Here is a 20,006-nt window from a genome sequence, read left to right as displayed (position 1 = left end):
ATTGAATGAATGCCTGAATGGGTGCCGCTCCACTCTCCCGGTCTCTTCCGCTCCCTGCGCTAGAGTTTTCATGCATTTGATTTCGGGGTCTGCTAATTAATTTTTATATCCCGCTCTTCGCTACGCTTCGGCCTCGTCGCTGGTCTTGGCCTTTTCCTTTCGTTAATTAAGCAAAGAACTTAAATAGCTGGACGGATACGGACACGGGCACGGGCACGGGCACGGGATCCAGGTCTCTCGACTAGCGCTAGTGTGTGGCTATAAAACAGAGTCTGCCGCACAGCGTGTGGCAAATAGATGGACTCTGTCTCTGCCACTGACTGTTTTGCTCTGCTCTGCCCACACACACACACACACACACACACATAGACGCTGAGAGAGAGAGAGAGAGAGAGAGAGAGAGAGAGAGAGAGAGAGAGAGAGAGAGAGAGAGAGAGAGAGAGAGAGACTCTGCTCTGACCTATTATCGGACGGACTCATTTCCATTTCCCCTGCCCCATCCCCTTGCCATTCCCATTATATTTCATTCATTAAAAAACAAACGTTTCTTGGGCGCACAATCCGAAATATTTGAATATTAAACAACGTGACGATTTGTCGGGGACTCTGGTCGTCTGACCGTCTGACTGATGTCTCTCCAAGACGATGGCTGTAAGAGACACGGCTGTAATTAAGTTATAAACCAATTTTAATGCTTCGCTGGATCCGTTCTTCGAGTGCCCTGCACTGATAAGATAGCGGCTGTCTTCAAAGCATCGGCGGATCAGTGGATCGTGGATCACAACAGATCAACGATCCCTCTCAGCCACTCTCGATCGAGCGACGAATAGATAGACCCTGGCCAAAAAAAGACAACAAACAACCAAATAAAAACCAAAACCAGTTGCGTTGGCACCCCCGAATTTCTTGAAAATTTGCTGCGAAATTAAGAACAAAACTGACACTGATTGTGGCTCCGAATAAATGTGGCTCATTAGCTCTGGCTCTGGCGCTGGCTCTGGCCATTAATTGCCTAGATATCTGGGCTATCTCTGAGCCCCGGTCGTACGGACACACGGGGGCTACTGTTTGGCCAGAATCGAGAGATCAACCTCCTCCTCCCCCACCACCCTGCCGATCAGCGTGGCTTTCACTGGAGTGCCACAGCCATCGCCACCGCCACCGCCACCGCCACCGCCGCCACTTTTATTTTCATTAACATAAAATGTTTTGTGTTGATTTTTATATACAGTAAATTATCGGCAATTTATGCGGCGGCAGGGGCGGTCCGGTCCGGTCCGGTCGGATCGCGATCCAGCCTCAGATCTCTCAGTGGTGGAACCTGAACCTTTCACATTTATCCAGAGGCTTCTCTTCGCTCTCCCTCTCTCCCTTTCTCTCTGAGCATTTGTTTGTGTGGCGCGAGAGGCGGCGGCTTCCATTCATAAAAACGCGGGGCGAACATTGCGTATGCTTAATTTATCGACACTTAATGTCAATGATGCGAGTCGGGCCGCACTTCAATTAAAGTCCCAGCTCCCCAGTCCCTCATCCCTCATCCACCATCCTCCATCCTCCTCCCCCTCAGACGACGACGACGACGACGACGAGGAGCCGCGAGTGTGTCTGCATTATGCTTAACACTTGTCGAACAGTAGCCCGGTCCCGGTCCCAGGCCCTGGTCCCAGGCCGCAGCAGCAGCACACAACTCTTCTGCATGCGTGCAAATAAATTTGTCTTTTAGTAATTGCCGAGTGTTGACCGTAGAGGGGATATGCAGGGACAGGGGCAGGGATAGGGATAGGGATCGGGATTGGGATCTCTGGGACATGGGACCAGCGACCAGAGACCCCAACCAGGTATCATCATTAACGCTTCAACTTTGAGCTGAATTTCATTAAGCTCCTTCCGATAGAGAGAGAGAGAGAGGGAGAGAGAGAGGAGAGAAAAGGAGATTCGGCCAAGTGGAGGAGGTGAATGCGCTACAGACCAACGATAGCCCAAATAAAAGACTCCTACAGACTCAGGAAAACACAGTCTAGTAGATCCACATCATAATAACCCATCAATCCAATGGTGCCACTGTGGAACAGGGAGGGAATGCGGCAGGCAGTAGACACCAATGAGGGAAAAACCATGAATTTGCCTAAGCAACATCACACCATCGCCATCGCCATCGCCATCGCCATCACCGGAGAGAGAACAACTTTGGTGGACAATCGCTTAATGGTTCGCCTGAAAACATGAAAAAATACTCAAGTGTTATCGATTAATGTCCAAGTCTAGCAGCTACCGAACGAGCGGCTGAACCTGAACCCAAACCCAGACCCAGACCCAATCCCCGACCCAAACCCAAACCTGAAGCCCAGGCAGAGAGCCAGGCCCAGTATGAAAACAAGCTTGGAAGAAGCGGTTGCTCAACCAAAACTCAGTGGCTAAATGGACGACAACAACGTCAGCGACACAACGACACAGAGACACAGCGACACAGCGACACCGCGACAGCGACGAAGTTGTTGGTTCTTTATTATGATTATTCGCCTTTTTAATAAAGAAGAACAAAAGGCGCCGACAAATATGGCAAAACGACAAAAGCAACAGCAACAGCAACGGCAACGGCAAAAAGTGCGGGCTGTGGCAGCGGCAGTGGCAGGGAGCCACAAACAGAGACAGAAACGGAGGCACAGAGGCAAAGTTGATTGCGGCATTTGGATGGTGCTAATGTCATCGAGCGTTGAACACCTTTATCAGTGTTGCATTGAAATGCACACACGCATGCGCGGCTGCCAACAGGCAACAGCCAACATCCAGCAGGCAGAAGGCAGCAGGCAGCAGGCAGCAGTTGCACGTTGCACGTTTTCTCTGGTGTGGCTGCTTGCATGTTGCATGCAACGCAGCAGAACAGAACAGAACAGAAGAGAAGAGCCCACTGCCACCGCTGCTTATCGCAACAAATAGTCAACGCGAAATTGTTGGCCGAGACTCGATTGAAGCCACTCTTTGGTGGTGGTGCTGTTGCTGGTCGCTGGTGGCTGGTGGCAGGCGGCGCGGCTCTCAGTGGTGGGTCGCCATTCAATTTATTAGCTGCAATAAAACGCAAATCATCGAGCCAGCCCCAGTCGCAGTTATAGCCGTAGCCGCAGCCACAGCCACAGCCACAGCCACAGCCCCTCCTCTAGCTCGATCGGGCAGCGGCGGCGGCATTGGCAAAGTGTTGAAATCATTTGAAATATTTGTCATTCGTTGATAGACCAAAGACCGAGAGCCGAGTGCCGAGTGCCGTGAGCCGTGAGACAGAGGATATCGGAGACGGCGGAGACGCAGCGGGGACAGCGGTAGCTATCAACCATTAGCCGGCGTGCCCCTGGATCATCCTCGTTTATCGTATCTATGGGGGATGTGGCTGTGGCTGTGGATGTGGCTGTGAGCCATAACCCGGGCTCATTTATAAGCGGCGGCGGCGGACTTCAGATGCTTTTGACCAGCGGCAAATTTATGGCCCTCGCCGACAGCTGCTGGACGGAGACGGGGGCGGGGACGGGGGAGGCAGGAGGCAGGAGGCAGGAGGCGAGGTAGTTGCAGTTTGTGGCTGGCATGTGGGTGGCAAATACAAAACGATTATTAATGACGCCATACGCATCGATTATAAATCGATAAATGTCATCGCATTGGCCCTGGCGCAGCGTCTTTAAGGCAACAAATTTATGGCTGTCTTTACTTGAAGACTGCGGCGTGGGGGGTTTTACAAATCGAATTTGTAATCGATACAATGCGGAATCTGATTTGATCCGATTGCTCTGGTTTATCTAGCGAAATCGCAGAAAGGCCATCAAAGTGAAAATGGAATCGATAAATGATCGATGACTGATGTGTCGATATATCTCACAAAAGAATGTTGGAGCTACCTATGACCCCTGGCTATCGATGAATCACACCCATATCGATATGGACCGCTGTCTAGGGGCGGTGGGGGCGCGTTTAATCAGTGGGCCGCATCGAAATGCGGCCACAGAGTGCCAGAACTCGTGTTCCCAGCTTGAGCATTCTCCTGCTGGCCAATCGACTGTGACTGCTGCCACTGCCCCATGCCCGATGGCCCCTGCCCCCTGCCGCTGAGCGGGGGAGGTGGATGCACGATCAATTTGCATGCAACAAAAAAGCGCACCACACCGGACCTCAAACAGACACAGACAAGCAAAGGCATCATTAGGTTGCATTGAATATCGAATGTTGAATGCCTTTGCCCCCAACCAAACCCGTCGCTGCTTCTGTTTCGGCCCGGTTCTGTTTTGTGGCTCAAACGCCGCCCATTTTGTTTAGCAAATTTGCAATTGGCTGCAGGGGTACTAAGAACAGAAACAGAACAGAACAGAACAGAGCACAAGATGAAGATGGAGATGGGGTGGGCTGCCCGGCAGGCTGGCTGGCTGCCCGGCTGCCCGGCTGGGATTGGATTGGATTGGATTCGAGTGGTCTGCCGATCGACAACAACTCTCTTTTTGTCTGTTCGCCTGGCTCTGGGCTCTTGGCTCTTGGCTCTGTATCTCAATCGGCTGGAGCATGGCGTTCGCGGTTCTCTTCGTGTTGTCATTAAAATGTAAATCCATTTAATTAACATTTTCCCCAACAATTCCACTGCCGCTGCCGCTGCTGCCGGAGACGACGACCACCAGGAGACGAGACCCCAAAAAGAATTGTTATAAATTGTAAATAAATTTTGAGTTTATTTACATGCAGCGGCGAATTCGATTCGATTCGACTCGGACTGGGACTGAGACTGGGACTCTTGGGATGCAGTTCCATCCAACATGAGAGTTTTGACATGTCCGGAGTAGAGTGTGGCCTGGCCTGTGACTCTTGGGTGGCTGTGGCGACTCTGTGACTCTGATTCTCTTCTCTTTCTCTTTTGGGAAATTAAAATTATGCATAATTTACAGATTAATATGAGGTAGAGGGGCCGCAGCATGGTGGCCCTGTCTGGGACCCGGACTCGGACTCGGGCTCGGGCTCGGGACTACCTCTCTACCTTCTGCCTTCTACCTGATCCGCTGGCTTAATTAAGACATGTTTCGCCTTAAGACCAGAGCCATACAGATCCGAGAGAGTCTCGTGTTGATATTTATGGTGTATATCGCTCAATATGCATATCGATTGAGTGTATTCGAAAAGCAGCTTAAACAGCTTAATAAAGCAACAGCCCAGACTTAGTCTTAGTCTTAGTCTGAGTCATCTATGGAGGCACGGAGGCATGGAGGCAGTGGCTGTGGCGGCGGCGCTTCAATTATGTCCATAATTGGTCAACAGGTAGCCGAAAATGGCTTAGCCCCGAAACTCTCTCGATGCCTAATTGAGCCGCATCGAGTCAGAGGCAGAGGCAGAGGCAGAGGCAGAGGCCCGTCCGATCTCAGCTGATCTGATCTGAGATGATCCCAGATGATCCCCATTGATCGGAGCTGAATGCTGAATGCGGAATGCTGAGCGGTGCCTCAGAACTTAGCCACAGCCACATCTGGACATAAGCTCAGAATGAGTCTCGAACGAGATCAAGCGATCAGCTCATCCAACAATCAAACGATCAATGTATCCAACAATCTAGCTATCCACTCATCCAAAGATGCGATTCGATTCGACCCAAAGAAATAAAACATTCTGTTGATCACTTTCTGGCAATTTCAATTTGGCATCGATCTTCTTCACACGATCCAGGGATCTCAGTTCTCAAAAAGAGAGAGAGAGAGAGACAGAGAGAGAAACCTACTTTAATGTTAATTAAAAGCCAACTTGTTATGCCATCAACAACAATCGGCAAATCGGTGATCGGGTGATCGGGTGATCGGGTGATCGGTCCTAGCTCCGACATTCACTCACGATCCGATGCACCTCTCCGCTGAACTTTGGCCGCCCGATCGCCTCATCGGCGAATCAGCGGATCGTCGATCACCGTTAACTCCACTCTGTGGCGGTTGTTACATGCCAAATCGAATCAAAGTGTGGAGTGATCATTCAATTAACCCAGCACGCCAGCAGCAGCAGACCCAGTCAGCAAGCAGTCCGGCACTCCAGCAACACTCCAGCAACACTCCAGCAACACCCCGGCAACAACCTGACGACAGCAATCATACATACAAGGCTGTGGCTGTGGCGAACAAGGCGAACACGGGACAGGCGGCAGCAGCAGCATCAGCAGCAGCAGCAGTGCCATCATCAGTTAAATTATGTGATAATATGCCAACAATGAGTGTGCAACAACAGTCAGTGGCAGCAGCAGCAGCAGCAGCAGCAGCAGCAGCAACGAGACAGCAATCTCAACAGCAGCAGAAGCAGAGGCAATTTTACCTTTTAGCAATCAACACGCAAAAGCCCAAAACAAACGTGTTGCTCCGTGGAGCGGGAGGAGTGCAGCAGTAGCAGGAGCAGAGCGAGAGAGAGAGCGAACTGAAAGCTCAAGCTGGGTGCAGATGCAACTTTAAGTAGCAACACGTAGCAGCAACAGCAAGATGCAACAACCGTGCCAGCAGAAGGAAGGCTGGCCTGGGGCTGGGCCGGGGGGCAAAAATTGTCGCACCATTTTTGGTATTGACCGCCGGCGGCTCAATCAGTTGTCACCCGGGGCGATATATAGAGTGATTAACTGCTCCACGGATTGGATTGTACTCGTACTTTGTCAATATGCGAGAGAAGAATACGGAAAGAGAGGAGAGCAATCACCAAAGCCAACGCCAAAGCCAAAGATGCAACTCCTTGGATGTTGCTGCACATCGTGACGATGTTTGCTGCACTCCAGATACGTGCCGCAATGTGCCATGTGGCTATCCGGCTATGGCAATCATATGTGCTAAAAATCTAGGCAATATTTGATGCATAATTGCATTTGCTTTGCTGTGCTTTGGTTTGGTTTTGTTCGCCAATCAATTCAATCAGCCACGTCAATCACGAGACAGAGCCAGACATCAATCTGATGGATGGCTGTGTGCTGTGCTGTGCTGTGCTGCCTGCCTGCCGGCTGTGTGTGTTGGGTGTGTAATCGCACTTCACGTCTAATTAGACTTGTTTATTCCCATTTGGACAAACTGAAATGAAAAAAAAGTAGCAGCAGCAGCACAGCAGCCACATTGCATTGCATGGCATGCTTATATTTTTATGGCTATCTTCACGGTTATTTTCATTTAAATCGCAATTCAAACTCGGCACAAACTCAACTCAACTCAATTCAACTCGACTCGACTCGACAGCAAAATGACATTTTAAATGACAATTTTGCGCCTTAGGCTATGCCAGAGCACAGGAGGAGGAGAAGGGGGATTTGGTGGTTTGGGGCGAATGAAAAATTAACGTAATAATGCAAATTGTTTTATCAATAAATTCTAGACACACACATGCACCACAGACAGGCGTAATTATGATTGTTGCTGTTGAGCAAAATGAATTTATGTGTCAATAAATTTCAAGCAAATTAGCAAATGACGTTTTAAGTAGAGGACGCGTTTGCGACGCGTTTTGCCAGCGATTTATGGACTGCGGCGCAGCGACGGCGGCGCTTCGACTCGATCGAGCTCGAAAGCTCGGGTTCGATTTGGTTCGCTGCGACTGACTGCGACTGCGACTGCGAGTGTGTTCGGCTCGGTTCGATTTGGTTCGCTTCGGCTCACAGTGGGCGATCGGACCAATCGAGCACGGAAAAAGGAACGGCTTAAAAGATAAGAAAGCGCATTATGAATGTATTTTCAATATTGAAGAAAATGAAGGAATTGTTTGAAGTAAAAACTAAACTAAACGTTCAGTTACTTTGTCAATGCAAAATTTGGCGGGAATTGAAATTGGACTTTTTCCGAGCTAGATTGCTAAAATCACCCACTGTTCGGCTGTGTGTTTGATTGATGAGCGCCGCGCGGATCAGCCGGCCATAAAGTGTTTGCCTTTAAAAGGCAATCCTCGGAGTGAAAGAGTGTGGGGAGGGGGCCAAGAAGGCGGTGGCGGAGCTTTGCGGGAAGGTTGGAGAAAAAAGCGTTTAGTTCAAAATGGCGGGCAATTAATCAGTTTTTTTTTGCTCCTTTTTGGACTTGGTTTCGGACACGTGAAGTGTTCGACCGAGTGCGCTGTATTCATACTAATGAGTGCGGTGAATGTGAATGGGTGGAATGAATGAGTGCGTTGAATGAGGGGCTAGGAGTGGAGCGCTGATGGGACCCCGACACCCCTCCATTGATTGGATAAATTCCAACAAAGGCAATGAGAGCGTTATTGCCAGATTCCACGTTGATTCACAGTTCAAATTTCCCATAAAGGAATGACATCATGCGCCGATTTGGTTTCACATGATCATCTGGCTATTCATTTAAAGCACTTCGAGCATCTCTTCCACTCGATTCCACCCATTCGGCTGGCCGTTAATCCATCCCCAAATGAATGCTATTCACAGCACTCACATTAGTCACACCTTGCGCTGGCCCTCGCTATTGGTGGTCGCTGCAGCACTGCCTCTGCCTGCCCGCAAGAGGCGTGCGAATCGGGCTCGGATTCCAGATACTCGTACCAGATACCCGCCAGAGGCCGCACAAGACACACGTTCGTTCTATGAGATACACATTGTGGGTTGGTTGCTGGTTGCTGCTGGCTGGTTTTTTTTTTGTTGTTGTTGTTGTTGTTGCCTCATTCCGTTTCATTCGCTCGCTCGTTGTTTCGTTTTGTTGTTCTCTTGTCGAAACAACGAAAGTCTGCAAGTTGTTGTTGTTGTTTGTAGTTTTTTTCCCCCTCTTTTCTGAAATTACACGAACAAAATGGCGTCTGGGGGCTGCTTGTGGGGTCCACACGCAGCGGCAACAAACTGGCTGTCGAGACTCTGTCCGGGTCTAGGCCTGTTTGTCGCTTAATCGAAGTCGAGCCGCGACGAGTTATGGTAATTAAAAAGGTGTTCCTTTTGCAACAGTCGCACCCCCCCGAGCCGAGCCGAACCGAACCGTGCCGAAGCGGATCGAAATGCCTTGGATTCAGAGGGGGGCTTGGGGCTGCTGTTTTCGAACGAAGGTTGCAGGAAGGCTTGGGATTGCTTGGGGGGTCTGGGTCTCTGCGACTGACTAAGGCAGACAAATTCATATTTTATGACACAACTTTGTATTGGTAACAGCACCACAGCACCACAATCGCAGTGGCAGTCCCAGTCCCAGTCCCAGTCGCAGTCGCAGTCCCTTCTGGCTCTCTCTTCTCTGTCAAGTCTCCTTTGTCCCCAGCTGGAGCTCTCCTCCGCGTCCTCCCAGTGCTCTCCTCGTGCTCTCTGGTGGGTGGTCGCTGCTGATGTTGCAACCGTCAGCCATGTCGCTGCATTTTCGGCCTAAGCCGTTGCCAATCCACGGCGTCTCTGGATTCCGCTGTGTGTGAGTTTTGTCAAGTTAGGGCCGCCGCGTCAGAGTCAGGGTTTTTCAGGCTTCGTCGTTCGTTTTGGGTTCGTCGTTGGTTTTTTTGGTATTCTTTGGTTGGTTGCACTGGCCACAGTTGCAGGACAAGCTCACTAATCCGCCCTTCCGTTCTCCATCCGTTGTATCTCCCGCTCTCCAACAGACCATACTGAACTCGATGCACAAGTATCAGCCGCGTTTCCACCTGGTGCGCGCCAACGACATCCTGAAGCTGCCGTACTCCACATTTCGCACGTACGTGTTCAAGGAGACCGAGTTCATAGCCGTAACTGCATATCAAAACGAGAAGGTAAGTGTCCCATGGTCCCTTGGACCATCCCGTTTCATCCGATCCGATCTGTACTAATCTCTTGTTTCTTCCTTGGCAGATAACTCAACTGAAAATCGACAACAATCCCTTTGCGAAGGGCTTTCGTGATACTGGTGCTGGAAAAAGGGAAAAGAAGTAAGTATCACTGGAGTACGAAGAGGGTTTAAAGCGCTGATAGATCAATTGGCGATAGATCTATCTATAGATCTACTCTATTAGAACAAGCAAAGAAACCTGATAGCGAAGGATGGCGTTCCTTTTGGAAAAGGGATACTTTCAACAGTCTAAATACATGTCCTGTGTACCTACAGAAAGCAGCTCCCTCTTCCTAAAATGCACTCCTTTCCAGGCCGAATGTTTCCCCTCTCTGTGTCCCTTTTTCCATTATCAAAAGGCAGACTAATCAGGACTCGCAAAGGATGCGCTAAAGGGCTGGTGGCGGAAGAGGAGAGCAGGAGAAGATACTGCTTTGGGCAAATCGTTTGCCCTTTTGTGGCTGTCGGACAATCGGCAACTTTGCTGCAGGACTCTGGGACTCAACTAATTTGTCGCTGGACAGAGTTTTCGGGGAGGGGGGATATCTGGTCATCTCTATTTCTGTTCTGTTCTGTTTGTATCTCTTTCTGCTTGCCATCTCTATCTGTATCTGTATCCGTATCCCTATTACAGCTCTATTTCTGTTTGGGGCTTGATTAAAACAAAAACAGAACTGAACCGAACTGAACGGAACGGAACGGAGCGGAGAGACGACATTAATGTTTGTCAAATCTATGCGGAACTAATTAGCCTGCAGATTGTCAAATTGCAAGTCATACAAAAGCTGCCACTCCAGGGATGCGGTGGCGAGGCCGAGGTGGTGTGGCCGGAATGATGTTGTTCCTGTTTAATGATGCCCCTGGCTTTTGGTAGCCGTCCTCCATCCTCCTCCATCCGATAATGTTGATGACTGGCACCTCACAGCAGCAGCAGCAGCAGCAGCTCGAACATGTAATCCATATTGATGGATTGATTTCAATTTCCTGTTAGCTGCTGACTGCTGGCTTCTGGCATCCACCCCACCCCACCCCGTCCCGTCCCGTCCCACTGCTGCACTGTTTTAGCGACCCATCGACCCCCTGAGGGGCAATGATGTTGGTCAAAATGCTTTGACTTTTCACCAACAGAGATTTTCCAATATCTATCTCTCTTTCTGTCGCTCTCCATGGAAGAGCGCAGGAGGAAAGTGATTCCAAGGCTCCCCACTTGGAGTGGTTCCGGTTTCCGGCCACACACCCACACACACCCACATCTCTCCGCCCACAAGGCCACAGTGGGGGCCTGTAGATGGGTGCTAGGTGGCTCCTGTGATTCTCTGACTTAGAATAATGATGAATGACATTTAATGGAGGAATGGCCTTGCCCCCGCCTGTCCATGTCCATTTCCATGTCCGCGTCAGTGTCCCTGTCCGTGTCCCTGTCCGTGTCCCTGTCCCTGTCCATCCCCATGTCTAGGTCTATGTCTATGTCCATGCTAAACGTTACAAATCAATTTTCAGTCTGTATGCCAGCGATGACAAGGCGGCTCCTATATCATCGTGCATTCCGGCTCTCTCCCATTGACACAAACAATTTACTCAAATCGGGTTCTGGGTTCTGGGTTCTGGGCTCTGGGCTCTCGGTTTTTTGGTTGCCCTTTTTCCACTGATTACTTCAGCCTTGATTGGCATTAGCGTGTCTGTTGTCTAAGCCAGAGCTTTTCCACTTTTCCACCCACCCACCATCAGCGCCCCGTGTCTTGTGGCCACAAAATTGTTTTCCACTTTGTGCCAAAAAAAAAGATACCAACAACAACAACAAAATAGAAAAGTAAAAATCACAGAATTTTCCGGGTCATTGATGTGACAGCAAGTTGGCAGTTCAGTCATTCAGTCAGTCAAAGACTGTCATTCCGTTTCTGGGGGGGGGGGGGTGGCAGGGAGGCAGGGCACAAAAAACTTGCGTCAATTGTTAATTAAATGCCGGCAGGGTCTGTGGCAGGGGCAAGGGCTGGTGCATGGGCTGGTGCAGGGGCTGGGGAGCCAGAAAAAACCGCTAAACCGCTTACAATTCCAGCGAGCAAGAGTGAGGAGGGCGGGCAGAACTTTGAGCTGTAGTCCTGCCGAAAATCCCTGGCAATTAGTGACGACTTAGTCAACTCTTTTTTGCCCCTGTCTGTGGTCCAGGTCTCCAGGTCGGCTCTCTTCTCTCTCTGTTGGTGTCTCCGTCTGCTTCTGTAACCTTTCAACCCTTCCGGACCCCCCACCCTCGGCCGTGAGCAGCCCAGCCCCTTCATTAGCGGCAAGAACAACAATGCCATGACGACAAAGAGTCAACGATGGGTGTTGTGGCTCCTGATGCCAATGCTAATGCCGATGCCAATGAGGGCCCTTCACAGCGAGAGACAGCGAGAGATGCTAATTGGTGGCAAGCACCTCTCCACCCCTTGGCCGGCCTCCCCGCCTGCCGCTTAACCGCTTCGCAGTGCGCAACTTCCGCCGGAATCGCATATTCCATCCCATCGCGAGATGGCCTTTAGGCGAAATGGGAACCGGAAATCTAAAGTGAAAACGTTTTAACAGCCAGCAGCGGCCGTCGAAGCAATTGAAAACTTCTTTTCTCTCAGCAGAAAAAATAGGTCTCACACCCCAGAAGCAGCAGCAGCAGCAGCAGCAGCAGCACTTATTCAAGCCCCCAACCCCCGTGCGCCCTGCACCCTGCGCCCTTCACACTGCATCACTCTCCTTTTCTTATTTTTTTTTTGTATTTCCATCGAGAGGCTAGAAAGCCCGAGGCGTTAGTTGACAATAGGCAGTCTCTCGAGCGGATATGAACTCTTGGCAGTAGAGCGAGATATAGATATACGAGATATAGATGGGGAAACAGCACGGGAAAGATCTGGAGAGGGAGCGCCTGAGAGAACGATAGAACGAGAGGTGGGAAAAGGTGAGGGGTCGGTGGGCGAGCTTTTGTGGGCGTTGTTGGGCTGTTTAAGCCGCAAATTTAGACGTAATTCAAAAATTACAGAGCACACAAAACGGCGCAATTTCTTCCTCCATCCAGCCAGAGGGGGCCCCTGATGCAGGGCGTTCACTTCGGCACACAACAACAATGCTAGAGAAAAGGGCAAAGATAAACGTCTTCTTCAGGGCTGGGGCTGGGGCTGGGGCTGGGGCTGGGGCTGGGTCTGGGTCTGGGGCACCCGAATTTTATGGGCGAGCTGCATGTGAGACGAGACCCAGGAGCGGATCTGGCCACCAACAGGGAAACGCCTTGCAGATGGAAGTCTCTCTTTCCCCAGTATTCGGATATGCTAGGATTTTTACTTTCAGAAGAGTCTTATCCAAATATAAACCCTCTGGATACATACATGCCATTACTCAGTGCTGGGACAATACCAATAACAGGTCCAAATACCCGCTTATTAGGGTTATTAGTCACCCTAATCCCTCCTTTCCACCCCTTCTTTCCCATCGACATTCGATGTAATCTTTCGCCCTAAGCTGGGCGCTGCTGCCTCCGCCTTCTACGCCTCATCCGCCACCGGGAACCGCAATTGTTTTTCGTTCCGTCTTCGACTCCGTGCCGACTTCGGAGTTGGCTTTCTTGGCCTTTGTAGTTAAGTGGGTGGGTCAGATACGTTGCCTGGATTAACACAAATTGATTTGCTATTAAATTAGGCTCACACACCCGTACACCCATACACCCATACGTACTCGTACACCTATGCATGTGCCAGGTGCCGAAATGGTCGAATGTGGAAAAACAGTTAAGTGTAAAAGAAGACGCCTCTGGCGCAATGCCAGAAATGCAGCCAGCAAATGGGTGGTTCGCATGGGTGGTTTTGGGTGTGGTTTCTCTGATAATGATACACACACGCACACACCACACCACACATGCCAGAGTGTGTGTGTGGCTAAAATTGCCCAATTTGTGAGCCCAGCCACGGCTTTGATGTGTGAACAGCAACAGCGCGCGGAAAAAGAATGAAAATGAAAATTGAAAGGCCAGGATAAGGACCTGGACAGGGCCAAAACAGGCCCAGTGCAGACACTAAATTACACTAACGTGTTTTGAATTATTTTTCAATTTCATTGTCAGCCCCAGACATAGCCATAGCCATAGCCATAGACATAGACATAGCCATAGAGACACGGCCGTAGACTGCCTGTGTGGGGCCCGTTTCCGCCTCGCATTGTTACAATTCAATTAAGGTTACGGTCCTGACGGTCCTGACAGCCCTCCAGACCAGCAGCGGGAACTGGGGCAGGGTCAGGGGCAGGGGCAGGGCCCACAGAATGGGGGGATGGCTGGCTGCCGGCAGCGTTGGTTTATCATTTAGCAGATATTTCAGTTAGCAACAATATTATCAAAGCTTGGGCCTCTGATCCCCGGAAAATTCCGCTGGAAAATAAACCAGAAAATCCAGAGGATTCGGTCGGTCGGCTGTCCTTTATGGAGTGATGTGTGAAGGGGTTTTCATAGGAAGAGTAATAGTTCCTTGAAAAGGGGATTCTCGAAGGGATATCTCTAAATCAAAAACATGCACAGGGATGTTCTAATTTGTGTCCTTGTCCTTCGTACAACTGTTGTTACAGGCAGGCGCTGATGTCCAATCGAGGGTCCGACTCGGACAAGCTCAATCCGACGCACGTGAGCAGCTCCCGGGCGCCGCTACATCTGGGGCATGCCGGCCGGCCGCCACACATGCATCCGCACGCGGCGCTCCTGGACCAGCAGGACGATGACGACAAGCTGCTGGACGTGGTGGGGCCGCCGCAGAGTCCGCTGTTGCCTTTGAGCCATTCGCTGCAGCAGATGCACGCGCACCAGCACTCGGGTGAGTACTTCAGAAGCGAGATTTAGGATCCACCTCCATCCAGGATCCATCCACTTGCGGACTAATCTGACTTCTTCACTCTTCTGTCTTCCTCCTTCTGTTTCCATCCATCAGCCCTGGCCGCTTGGTTCAATCACCTGGCGGGCGCCGGAGCCGGGGAGCATGCGGCGGCGGCTGCGGCCAATGCCAACGCGGAGGACGCCCTTCGGCGACGCCTGCAGGCGGACGCAGACGTGGAGCGCGACGGCAGCGACTCGAGCTGCTCGGAGAGCGTCGGCGGCAGCACCGGCGGTGCCTTTCGACCCACCTCCACGGGCAGCCCCAAGGAGGGGATGGGTGCCACGGCGGCAGCGGCGGCCGCTGCAGCGGCTGGCCTCAATCCCGGAGGCAGCTACCCCTCGCCGAACATCTCGGTGGGCCCACCGATCCACCCGTCGCCGCATCTGTTGCCTTACCTCTATCCGCACGGCCTCTATCCGCCGCATCACCTGGGTCTGCTGCACAACCCGGCAGCGGCCGCCGCCATGAGCCCCGCCGGCCTCAATCCCGGCCTGCTCTTCAACGCGCAGCTGGCGCTGGCCGCCCAGCACCCGGCGCTCTTCGGCCACGCCTACGCGGCGGCCGGGCACACGCCGGTCTCCCCGCTGCAGGGCCTCAAGAGCCACCGCTTCTCGCCGTACAGTCTGCCGGGCAGCCTGGGCTCCGCCTTCGACGCCGTAACCCCGGGCTCCAATGCGAACCGCAGTGGTGGCGGGGGCGCTGACGGACCCCCACCCGGTGTGCTGGGCGCCGGCGGGTCCGGCGGAGGAGTGGAGAACGGACCCCGCAGCCTCAGCTCCAGCCCCAGGCCGCGGGCCTCCTCCCACTCGCCGCCCACGCGCCCCATATCAATGTCGCCCACCACGCCGCCCTCGCTGCTGAAGCGCCAGGCCCAGCAGCAGCCGCAGCACTCCCCCTCGGAGCTGAAGAGCATGGAGAAGATGGTCAACGGGCTGGAGGTGCAGCACAATGGCAGTGCCGCTGCTGCGGCCGCGGCCTTGCAACTGGCCGAGGAGACGGCCCAGCTGCACCACCACACGCAGGCCCACCACCAGCATCCGCACTCGCATTCGCATCCGCACTCGCATCCGCACCAGCAGCCGCACCATGGGGCAGCGGCGGCCGCCACGGATCAGTGACAATTACTGGACGGCCGCTCCGATTGCGAGGAGGACGGCCTGGAGCTGGAGCTTGAGATGGAGGACGATGTGGACGATGATGAGGACGAGCACGACCGCAGCTCGGTGATCGACCTCGACGTCGATGTCTGACCGCAGACGGGTCTGTTGCAACGCCTTTAGCCTGCGCCCCAACTCAGCTGGGTCCGTGCCCCCAGTCCGCTCACGTTCCCGGTACCGTTCCCGCTGCCGGCCTTGTCCTGGTCCTCGCCCGTGGCGGTCGTCTAGCGACCCCCCTGCTGCTCCTGCACCTGCACGCCCCACTGTTGTATATAGTATCGGCGCGACCTTCCCCCGAGCAGAATTTTAGCATGTAGGCATTTGTAGTATATAGTGGAAAACGCAATCCCAATCTCCTACCCCCCTCCAAGGGTGTAGCCCTCTTTCACTTCTGCCCTCTAATCCGCTCCTGGATGTGGATGGATGTGGCTTCGCTCTGGATTTGACCGCACAGAGACAGTACTTTTTTTGTCCCGTTTCTAAGCAACGTGTAGCCCGTAGAACCTCTGGTGGGGCCCGATGCAGAGCGAAGAAGAAGCGGAGGTATATGCAGAGAGAGAGAAAGGGTGGAGGGAGGGGGGGGAGGAGGGCCGATCTTGGTTCAGTGGGGACTTAGCATGGAACCCCGAGACACCTTTGTAAACAGAACATAAATGGATAGGAAATGCAAGCAGAAGAAAAGCTCCATATCCGAGCGGACAAATTTATAAATGGTATATATATCAGACATATATATACCTACATATACACATCCCCACACCCACACACACACTCACAGACACCCATACACATATATGTATATTGATATTGTACGATTGGAAATAGCAACATCAAAGATGGCGCCTCTATATATATATATATATATATATACACATACATATAGTACACATAAAGTATATATATATATATATATACATACATTGTACGATTGTAATCTTAGTAAAAAGCAGCAAAAATGAAGAAAAAACATAAAAAAGATAAAAAAAATAAATGCAATTTTTTTCTTAGCTCTAGGATGAACAATTTTTTTTTAGTAAACTTAAATGAAAATTAATGATAAAACCTATACAGATATAGTATATATATACACATGGATATATATAAATATATATATATATATATGTTTAAAAATAATTTATGTAGCTGCTAAGTACCAAGATACCGTAAACACACGAGCACACACAACACACCACACCACTCACACATACAGCCCCACTGATACCCACAGCCCCCGAATTAATGTTTATTTTTGGGGCCACCGTGGCCCGGGGCCGGGGCGATTCGCTCCTGTATGTCCCGTGCAGAAACACGCACCTAGCCGAGACACGAACCCAGTTGCAGGCCCTTGGGGAAATGCTTAAAACTAAACAAAAAAAATAAAACCCCCCAACAAAACTATGAGAACTTTTCCTAATTTAATCATACGTATATGTAATGTTTTTTTTTTGGCAATTTTTTTTTTCCTACATTTAAGTTCTAAAACCAAAGAACAAGATAATATTTTTTTGTATTTTTATTTAAGTTTTTTTTTTTGTTTGTCTATTTAGAAAAGACTCGCTTTGGGCCCCATTCTGAGATGCTAATTTTGGGGCGCGGATGCGAGTCTGATGTGTGTGTTTATATCATATATGCATATGTAGTACAGGTATACAATAAAAAAATATAATTTTTTTTAAATTAGTAGTAAATGAGAAAGGGAAATGAAGTAAAGTAGAAACTGAAGGAAATTCCTCTTTTGTTTTGCGTAAGTGAAAGAGCAAGAGACAGAGAAAGGGAAGAGAAGAGAAGACGATAAGAGTTGAATTCAACGCATGTTCCTCGCATAATTTAAGAGAGAGCGACAAAGACGCAAAGCTGACAGACAGGCCACGCCCCCTATACCCCCATACTCCCCCTTCCCATCACACAAACACACACACACACACGCAACACACAAACACACACACACAAAAAGATAAGAAAAAGAATAAAAAAAATACAATTTCTGTAGCAATTTGTTTTCCTTATAATCCCGATAATGCGAAACATCATCCCTAGCACCACCACCACCAAAACACCACTATCATCATCATCTTTATCACCTGCATTATGATATTAACAGACAAACAAAAAAAATCAAATGGATACTTTTTTTCTGTTGGTTTAGCTGTTTTTTGAATGAATTATACGCAAAAGCAATATTAATTATAGTTAATTAAATTTAAACAAATACAAACAGCCCGAAAAGAACAACAACAACAACAACAACAACAACAAAAGCAACAGCTACAACAAGAACAAATTCAATATATACAACAAATGTATATGTATATGTATTTGTATAAAAGAATATATATGATATATATTTAAATATATATGTATGTATATGGATAAAATTAAATGAAGAAGCAACAACACCTCATGTCACTGCAATTATATATAAAAATTAATTAAACAACAACAAAACAAAGGAAATTAAATAAAAATTATTACTAAAAAAAAGAATCCCGTCGATATTTATTGTACAACAAGAAACATGAAACCGAAACCAAAATCAGTTTGTTTCGTGTTTTATTAGTTGTCCTGTTTATTATTTGCCTGGTTTCGACGGCTTTTGGCTTTTGGCTCTTTGTTCTGGTGGTTTCCCCCCCCCCCCCCCCCCACTCACCCCTTCTGCCGCTTACGTTCATTGTTCATTAGGCTGTCGTTTGTCGCGTGTCGTTTGTCGGGATTTCCTCTGCCCCTCAAAAGGGAGCCAAAAGAGCAGTGCGTCAATAAATAAATAAATAAATACTGAAATGGAAATGGCGGACAAACAGTGCGTGGCATAATTAGCTCTTCATCCTCCGGCTCACACGGCTCCCCCATCGAACATCCTCTGTCATGAGCCATGAGGAGCACACATCCTGGCACACAGCACAGGACAGACAGGGTTGGATTTACAACAGCGCTTCGCTTTTATTGCTCCCTAATGAGGATCCAAATCGCGGCCAAAGATAAGTACGTGAGAGATCCGCTAGGACACGAAATGTTTGCAGCCAAACAAAAAGAGAGTCAGTCAGAGAATGCTAGAAATAGGCCAAACAGATTATTTACAAGTTCCCTCAAACGTTTCGAGAATGACTCCTAAGATGTTGCATGCCCGCAATCTGTGCTACGTTAGTAACTCGATTAAATGGGAATCCTTCTGCTTACCCACTCAGCCTAATAGATTGGACCATGATGATTTAAGCACTTTGCCAACTTTTGCGATCCAAACCCAACCCCAACCCCAACACCAACACTTAAACCTTCTCCGGATATCGAAGGTGTAACATTTAATTCAATAAAAACTTTGCCTGCAAATTGTGAACCAAGTGGAAAGAGGGGTAGCCGAGGCTTTGGATTAGGCGAGCGACGATTATCGCCCGGCTCGAGTCGGCTAACCCTCGCTGGAGGCGACGTCGAGTCGACTAAGCCAAGCGTTAAGCACTCTATGCCGAGCTAATAGAATTCGACACGAATGCTGAATCCTGCACTTGTCGCGGGCGGCAGATAGCGGATTAGCCGAGGATAAGGATCCAGCTCCTCCAGGGGAGATGGGCATCATCCATGTCCGGAGCACGTCCCCGTCCCCGTCTCCGCAACCCGCAATCCGCAATCGAATGCGCCGCTAGCCCGCATCGGACGAGAGCTGCTCGAATGGTTGGTTGGTTACGCCCGACTGCCGTCGTCGCCGGTTGTAAATTGTAACGCTTCACTAGCAAAGGCGCAAAGAGAGCTTAAGTGCGGCAGTAAAACCCTTTGGTTAACGTAACCCTTTCTGCGGCCCACGCATAGCCATAACCGCCCGACTACAACTCCGACCCCGACCCCGACCCTGTCAATAAGTTTGAGTGTTTTGGGCCAAAAGTCAAATAGAATTGAATGCGGAGCATAAATTACGTATTATTAATTGCCGCCGACGCTGCCGTCACCAATGTCGCCAGTGTCGCCAATGTCACCACCACCATCGCCAACTGCTCGACAAAAGGGTTACGTCGATGTTGACAACAATAACTTCCTCTGGCCACGATCCCTCTCCTACTCCACCAGGCACAGTCATTGGCTTCATTCCACGAGCTATTCAGGGAGACCATTCAACTATGATTAGTAACGAGAAAGATTCACGAAGATAGCATCTAAATAACGAGTGTGGAGAGTAGGATTTGATGGAGCACAGGGGGATACAAAATCGTATCAAACAAGTAAATAATTTATGTTATGTAACGAGT

The 20,006-nt window shown here is 50.0% G+C and overlaps 1 protein-coding gene across 1 annotated transcript in view; it reads left to right on the top strand.

The window, feature by feature from the left end:
* LOC108165464 (optomotor-blind protein) overlaps nucleotides 1-16,643 on the top strand; it is a 64,578-nt gene extending 47,935 nt beyond the window's left edge. The window contains exons 4-7 of the mRNA XM_033386876.1: nucleotides 9,535-9,681; nucleotides 9,761-9,837; nucleotides 14,307-14,557; nucleotides 14,672-16,643. Coding sequence (XP_033242767.1) covers nucleotides 9,535-9,681; nucleotides 9,761-9,837; nucleotides 14,307-14,557; nucleotides 14,672-15,735 — 1,539 coding nt within the window. The 3' untranslated portion in view covers nucleotides 15,736-16,643. The remainder of the gene's footprint in view (nucleotides 1-9,534; nucleotides 9,682-9,760; nucleotides 9,838-14,306; nucleotides 14,558-14,671) is intronic.
* Nucleotides 16,644-20,006: the final 3,363 nt, after the last annotated feature.

Source organism: Drosophila miranda, chromosome XR, assembly GCF_003369915.1.
Source record: "Drosophila miranda strain MSH22 chromosome XR, D.miranda_PacBio2.1, whole genome shotgun sequence".
In the NCBI taxonomy this organism is placed as follows: domain Eukaryota; kingdom Metazoa; phylum Arthropoda; class Insecta; order Diptera; family Drosophilidae; genus Drosophila; species Drosophila miranda.
The sequence above is the reverse complement of the archived record's forward strand: the minus strand, read 5'-3'. Positions and strand labels throughout refer to the sequence as shown.